Source organism: Lolium perenne, chromosome 2 (assembly GCF_019359855.2).
Source record: "Lolium perenne isolate Kyuss_39 chromosome 2, Kyuss_2.0, whole genome shotgun sequence".
NCBI lineage: Eukaryota > Viridiplantae > Streptophyta > Magnoliopsida > Poales > Poaceae > Lolium > Lolium perenne.
This window is the reverse complement of record NC_067245.2, coordinates 166,588,801-166,596,895: the sequence shown is the minus strand read 5'-3', so window position 1 is coordinate 166,596,895 and position 8,095 is coordinate 166,588,801. Positions and strand designations below refer to the sequence as shown.

Here is an 8,095-nt window from a genome sequence, read left to right as displayed (position 1 = left end):
TAGCAAGATTTCAGCATCAAACCCAAAGAAATGACCAAAAAAGTATATACATTTTGGATATATGGCAAACTTTGTACTTCATGATTCAAAAATGCCCGGCAGTAACCGTCAAGAAACTTGACTTTCTAGTTCATCGGCCGAGAGGAAGTCTTGAACCTACCCAATGCTAGATCCATGGTGGATGCCGTCAAAGATTTCAATCGCCGTATATGCCCATGGTCAACCGACATATATGCTGTTGTCAATCACCAACCAAGCACCGTATTCATCGTCTTGTGTAAACAATTGCACATGGGTAGAAGATTATGCATTCCAACCCACCCTATACAAATCATCCCTAGTACTCAATGAAGGGACGCATAACCTTGTATCGGCGGAGATGGAGGAATAGAAGCTGACTCAGGATCGCGCCTCTACCACGCCAACATCAAACGGAACTCCCACATCCAAGATCCATGGCCAAAAACAATATCAATAGGAAATTAGTTGGTTTTGTTTACGACATCGCGAGAGGAGTGCGAGTAGGGGCCAAAACCCAAGCTAAAACAGTCAGAAGTTATACATGTCGGTATAAAGCATTAGAAGTCAGCGATGATGATATTTCCGCCTCCCTAAATGCCCTCTTTCCGTGGAGAAAAGAAGAAACAGAAGGGAGCGGGACAATTTTTTATCATCCTGGACCACCAACTTCTTCTGCAGGCTGAATTATCTCCAAAAATACCAACTTCAATCTGCAGGTCGAACAATTTATAATAGTCTTGTGATTTATTCAGGTTAAGATGACTTTGCATTTGAACTCTAGGAAATTCAATACTAGAGGAGATAAGTTAATCACTTAGATGAGAGTGGTTGTTTGTTGTGCTTATCTTGTAGGGGATGTTGTGAAATGTATGTTACCGTGTTCAGCAGACCAAACAAAATATAGTTACTAAGTTAGTAAGTAGTAAGCTCAAAATAAATAGAAACGGAATCTAGGTACATGGTGCAAAAGCCTAGAATCCCTCCTCTAACATGTTGTGGAATGCGGCGATACATCCGTAGTTTGCATGAAAACCACTCAACAAAGCAAAACCAGATTTTCTGTGATTCAAAACCAAAGCTCGAATAAGACAAATTTGACAACACAAAAGCTTAAGTACGCGAAGATTCGCTTCTACAAGCAAGCAATCCACACCAATCAATCAACCAAAAACACGTAAACAATTTCACCACGATAGGTTGACCTTGACTAAACATTCCACGTCGCCGGCCGCCTCTCCACGTCTTGTACCTGCGCTGGTCCTTGAATTAAACATGCAAAAGCTACCGTTGACGACGCTACAATTCGATAAAAGGCGATGAGCACCGGCACGCCGCCGCCGGCCGACCTATTCGGGTCGAGCGGCATCGGCGGGTTCGGTTATGGCGTGGGCGTCTCCATCGGCATCCTCCTCATCGTCGCCACCATCGCGTTCGCCGTCTACTTCTGCGCCCGCGCGTCGTCCACGCCCGTTGCCACCGCCGGCGCGTTTCCAGCGCCGGCGCCGCCCCGTCGTGACGACAACGACGTCGAGCTCGGCGGCATCGACGAGGCGACGCTTGAGGCGTACCCGGCGGTGATGTACCGGGAGGCGAGGAAGAAGCAGCGGCAGTCCGCAGGGGAGGAGGCTGCGTGCTGCGCCGTTTGCCTGGAGAGGTACGGGGACAGCGACGAGGTCCGGATGCTGCCGGACTGCGGGCACCTGTTCCACCGCGAGTGCGTCGACCAGTGGCTCCGGCAGAGGCCCACGTGCCCGGTGTGCCGGACGTCGCCGCTGCCGAGCCCCATGCCGACGCCGCTCGCCGAGGTGACGCCACTGGCGCTGGTAAGGCCGTCGTGACTCGTGAGGCGAGCGCGCGGCCGTGTCCGCTGGAACACTTGGTCCTCTTGGACCCTTGGCTTTGCTCCGTTTCAGTTTGTGTACATAAGCCACGGTGTAATTAGACGGTGATGGGTTTTAGCTTATAAGTCGAAATTTGTATACTCTTATGTAAATTGTGCAAATATGTGAATTAGTCAGCAAATGTGTGCATATTTATTACAGAAGATGATTTGACCAGCTTATGTTACTCTGTAATTAATCAAAACATTTTTTAAGTTTAACTATATAGTAGTATTTATTTGAAGTCATGAAAAATATCATATCTGATATTTGTATACTCTTATGTAAATTGTGCAAATATGTGAATTAGTCAGCAAATGTGTGCAAATTTATTACAGAAGATGATTTGACCAGCTTATGTTACTCTGTAATTAATCAAAACATTTTTTAAGTTTAACTATATAGTAGTATTTATTTGAAGTCATGAAAAATACCATATCTGATATGGGATTTGCCACGTCCTTAAGCTGATGCACTAGGTAGTGGAAATGATGAAACATACGCATGTACAACCGCGGAGGCGGTTAAAGATTCAGAGGCCTCTCTCTCTATACGGTGTCCAGAGCATAGGCAAAAACCAAAGGGAAGCACTAGGCATCGGTCGCCCGATGGTGACCCCAAAAATCGTCGTTCTCCGCTTTGTACGATCGCGATCTGACGTCTGAAATCAAACGCGGCGTAATATTTACATTTTGCCCCTTGTTTTCTTAAAACTTAACCCGCGGTCCTATCCCCTTAAAGTGAAACATATATCCCTTTGGGCCCGAATTTTCTTATATTTACAACAAGATCTTAAACCTGAGGACAGATCCGAGTCATACCAAGTATTGCATTAAAAATCTGTCACCCGGTTTACAAAAAGTATTTACTATTACAATAAAATCTCCACAATTTTTTTAAAAGTAATGTTATAATAAAGTGTTTAAACAATGAATATTTTGCTACATGTTGGTTTACAATAAAATTCGCATCCATTCCCACAAAAGCTGCAAACTATTACAATAACAAAAAAATGTGTGGCTATGAAAAATAAGTTAAGTGATACATATTTGGTTGCAACAAAAATCAACAACTATTTTATCAAAATTTATAGATGATTACAACAAAAATTAACACTAAAACCAAGATTTTTTATTTGGGTGTTTACAATAATAGTCAACAACAATTTTAATAGGAAAACAACAACTCCAACGCAAGAAACAACATTCCAATGCTAAAAAATATCTTTACAACATAATTACAACAATTAACAACAAAAACAACAATTAATTTGCTCAAATAAAAACAACAACAATTAATTTGGGTGTTTACAATTATAGGCAACAACAAAATTTAACCAGAAAACAACAATTATCATGCCAAATATCTTTACTATTAAATGGGAGTTGGTCGTTTGACACTCAACGCACTTTGATGGTCGTCATTAAAACAATCCGGACCGTTCAGTTTTTCACGGTGGATGGTGTACGTACAGATTCCACCCACAAGAAAAGGTAAGATCTGAAAATATCACCGCACAAACCCAAAAAATCAGGGATTATACTTTCCTAACTGGTCACAGCGTATTGGTGTTCCGCCTGCTGCATTTGGCTCGCCCAAAAGTCAATCGGTCCCGTCCTGTCACAAGGGAAAGAAAAACCCGGATCTAATCGGTCTACTCTCGCCTCGATCGCCTGGCATGGGAACAGATGTCCTCCGCCGGCACGACTACCTCTCTCGCGTGCGTCACCACGCTGATGCCCGGATCCAGCGATCGATGCCATCGCCGCTGCCGCGATGGCGAGGACCACGCGCCAGGGGAGGATGGGTGAAGGCAGCCGCAGACGCTCCCAAGATGGCTGACGCGACCACCATATACAACTCGGGTACGTGCAAGCTCCTGGCGGCTGCTAGGCCTCGAGCGATTGATCTGACAAGCAGCATGCCACGGATCCTTTTTGGTGGCGTGTTCATGGGCAAAGTCCACTCAGATCCGCCTCCCTCGATTGTCTGATTCTTTTTGTCAAGGATGGAGGCAGGTGGGGAGCGGCGGTGCACAGACTACCATTGTTTGGAACCTGCGGTCAGAAAGTTGATTTCACTGATCTTAGCTTTATTTGGATGCATTTGACTGTTCCATGTGCGCCTTATCTATCTTGATCTTAGTTCAGTTAGTTATATTTCTTCTTTGCAAACAATTCTAAGATGGTTCTTAATATGAACTTGCAGGTAAGTTCCAGTTTACGTGTTGCTAGGTGTTTGAAGATCGTAGATATACACTACCCTATGTTATCCTTTTTTTTCCCGAGTGGATTTTTTAGCCCCAGCTACATCTAGCTTGTGTTTTTGCAAAATTTAAAAATGAGATTTTAAAGTTTCAAAAATTCTGAGGAAAAATCTAGATGGAGAAAATGATGTGATCTACTAATCTGTAAAATTTGAACTCCAGATACCTCATATTCCAGGCTCCACAAAAATGAAAAACTAACAGATTTTGAGATTTCAAAATCTCACACTGTTCAGAATTTATCATTTTTGCACATCTCCGAATATAAGGTATCATGAGTTGAAATTTTCCACGTTTGTAGATCACACTATTGTCTAGATGTAGATTTAATTTCAGATTTTTTTAAAACTTTTAGATGTTGTTTTCAATTTTATAAAGAAAGAGCCACGTGTAGCTCAAGCTACACTTGTGGTTTCCGTTTTTTTCCCTTCTTATTAATCCAGCTTCTTAGTGTTGCACTGACGCTATTGAAGGATGTTTTAATATATTCCTCCATGTCTAAATTAATTAATTCTATATCGTGCAAAAGTCATTCACTTTATCCGTGTTGTAAATTTCCGTGGTATTTTATTTGTCATCTGATATAATTGTACCATTGGTCCAATAGTAATTCATATTCTCTTCATTTTGCAGAGCAGTATTCCTGCATGCGAACTCAACATGAGTTGATCTTCTTATGTTAAAATTGTTGTAAGTTTTAATAAACTAAACAAGTGACCTTTTGTTAAAATTTAATCCTCTTCTGCTTTCTGTACTTTCCCAATAAGTATTGTTTGGCTTCACGAAGAATATTTGCGTCCTAGAATGGTGATTATTCCCTGCAAAATCGGTCTGCTTTAGCTGTAATTTAACTTGGTTCAATTCAATATAAGATATATATGGCCATTGGTCGGAGAAATGACCATCTATATGAATCTGGATTAATTTAAAAAATGTTGATAAGAAAATTAGACGGTCGGTTAGCACAAACTTTACCAGGTTGTTATTTGTATGAATGCTGATCTATAACGTCTATGCATTGTTAAAGAAAAGATTCTGGCATAAATAATGTTTGTGCTATCTTGACCTCTGTGCCAGTTATGAGTTGTTCGATTTGTTGATTGGGTTGACGATGGCGATTAATCAGGAGAAAGAATACAAGAGATGGAGGTCATTTTCCAGTATGATCTTGTCACACTGTGAAATTATTTGTACTCACTATGGTTATCATTCAAGGGCTCGTGCTGCACATCATTCATGTCCATTGATATATTTATATGTATCCCAATGCTATTACCTATTTTCTCGAGAGTTTCAAGCCCATTGTATGCAGCTCATCCATGCTATTACCTAATGCACTTTAGGGGTATCAGTATCACTAACATGTCATACTTCACTTTTTGCAATCTTGGTATATCCATGTTCTAGGGGTGGAGGACCTTCGTCACTTTGTTGTCCATGCCACAACAAATAATATTTTAATTCGTCTTCCACTACTATTAAGTATACCCGCAGAAATACTTTAGAGTGAGCTTGATAGTATATTTAGCAGCTTAGTGAGATACCAACGTGACATTCTGGAAATTAGAAGCTCCGTCTCTTTATCCTAAGAATAGGATGCATGTTTAGTTATTTAATTCTATCTCCTTATGCAAATGTTTGACATGAGCAAGTTATTGATAGGCAGGACACACCGGCTCCTCCGCCGGCTAGAGCTCATCTCCAACTCCATTGTATGCACCTTAAAAATCCTCTCTCAATTCTAATTTTGTGTTCATCACCTTAATTTGATGGCTTTCAGTGTGTAATTGCACGTGTTGGATAAGAGAAGCCTCAGTAATCTGCAAATGCTGAATTTTGTCATGTAATAAAGTACTCCATGATGTGGGTGATTTCAAAATACAAACGGTGGATGCATCTCTTTTTTAGAACTTCAGTGCAGGAGTATTCTATTACTCACGGATTAAATACTTACAATATTTATTTCCATTTTGTCATATATGGGGAGGAACACCTTTTACAAGTGTTAGTTATGAGTATATGTGATGAGAAATTCATGATGATTCGATTGTACTCTAAAGCTAGATACATCTCTTATTAAGTATGAAAAACATGGCACTATTTTACATATGAACTTTCAAATGAAAAGTAAATTCTATTCAGGCTTAGAGTACTATGAGGAACTATACCAAGAGAAATAAAATTCCTTTTCATGATAGACCTGATAAGAACTTCGGCTTATGATTGCCAGGCTTCGAAGCCCTGTGATCCTGATGCTGAACATGTATTTCAAGCTTTAAGAAAAGCTGGTGTTAAACTGCAGTTCTCTCCGATTTTGATGCGGTTGAAATGTGATCACTGGTTGGATGCGGTTGTCGTGACTGCTTAGGTAAGTTGACTGATATTTTCACTACTTATACATGTCATTGAGATATGGCTTAGATGTTATAGTACACTGCTCTTTCAGTTACTGTACAGCTGCAGGGTTAACATGTTTATATGCAGTACATCATTAGGTGGATGCAGATGCAATTTACTGGTGTAAAGTTTATGAGTATGATATTCATGGATAATCAATATAGAGATTTGCTTTCAATATCATCTACTTTTCCTTCTGAGCACTACAAGGTGGCAATACATTTTAGAGGTTATCTATTTATCTATTTTTAATGCCAAAATTGAAAATAGATCATCCCTGTACAAAATTTCATCTATGCAAATAACTGGAAAATATTTATCACATGTCTACATGAATTCTAATGATCGCTTCTTATAATTTAAATAGATTTTGTAATTTCGTAACAATGTTGAGTATGTAGCAATTATGTTCACACGTTGACACCAAGATTATGTCCACACGTGTGACAACAAAATAAGTTAAAAATCCGTAGCAACGCACGGGCATTCAACTAGTATTTACAACAAATCAATAATATATTTATAACAATAATTAACAAGAAAAATAAAAATAATGTTATCTGTGCCCCATAACACCTTGCCCATCTCCTCTTCTCCAGTACCTCCCGCGCCAGCGACAACTCCGCCGTCAACAAACACATGGGAACCTGAACCAGGAGCGCACAAAATAGTCGGCGACCAGGGCATCAGCAATGCAGTTCGAGGTGGCAGAGGCTCACAACAGTACTAGGGAACGGGGGCGATTTGCACAAAAATAACCCAAAAGTGAAATAAAAGCACAGACTGACCCTCCGACGAAACTATTTCACTCATCTAACCCTTTTGTGTGGCAGCCCTCCCATGGGCGCCACACATGCCCATGTGGCGCCCGTGCTGCCGGCGCCACAAACCCATCCGACGTGGCCCGTCAAAGCTGAGCTGGCGAGCCGATCCGACGTGGCAGCATGTGCGGCGCCGCTCCCATCGGCGCCACACTTTGAAAGTGTGGCTCCCGTGGCAAGGGCGCCACACATCCACTTAAGTTTGGCCGCGCGCCCGCCCAGCCCGACCCATCTTCTTTCTCCTCCCTCTGTTCTTCTTCTCTCCACTGGGGCGGCCGGTTCTCTCTCTCCCCCTCCCCCCCCCACCAAATCAACCACCAAATCACCAGATCTGTCCGTGAAGATCGTTCCCCATCCATTTCTCAAGGTAATCCCCTTCGAATCTTCTCCATTCATCCACTAATTTCATAGATCTTGCTAGATTTGGACATGAACCCTAGACATGGAATTTTTTTTGTGCACTCTATATTGTAGTGTTTGTGTTGAAGATGGTAGCCTCATGTATGCATGTGTTTGAACCATAGATTTGTTGAAACCTAGATATGAAATTTCACATGTATGTGTTGAAACCCTATGTATGTATGTGTTGAAATGTGTAATATTTACCTAGGAAATGCATTCAAATGTGGTACATATGCCTAGTATTTGTGATGGAATAACTCATATTTGTTAGTGGAATGGGTCATAATATGGTTCAAATATGTAAACAT

The 8,095-nt window shown here is 41.1% G+C and overlaps 1 protein-coding gene across 1 annotated transcript; it reads left to right on the top strand.

Annotated features, from left to right (window-relative positions):
• Nucleotides 1-1,190: 1,190 nt before the first annotated feature.
• On the top strand, nucleotides 1,191-2,099 carry LOC127330254 (RING-H2 finger protein ATL70). Its single transcript, XM_051356525.2, has one exon. The coding sequence runs from the start codon at nucleotides 1,338-1,340 to the stop codon at nucleotides 1,857-1,859; it is 522 nt and encodes a 173-aa protein (XP_051212485.1). The 5' UTR covers nucleotides 1,191-1,337; the 3' UTR covers nucleotides 1,860-2,099.
• Nucleotides 2,100-8,095: the final 5,996 nt, after the last annotated feature.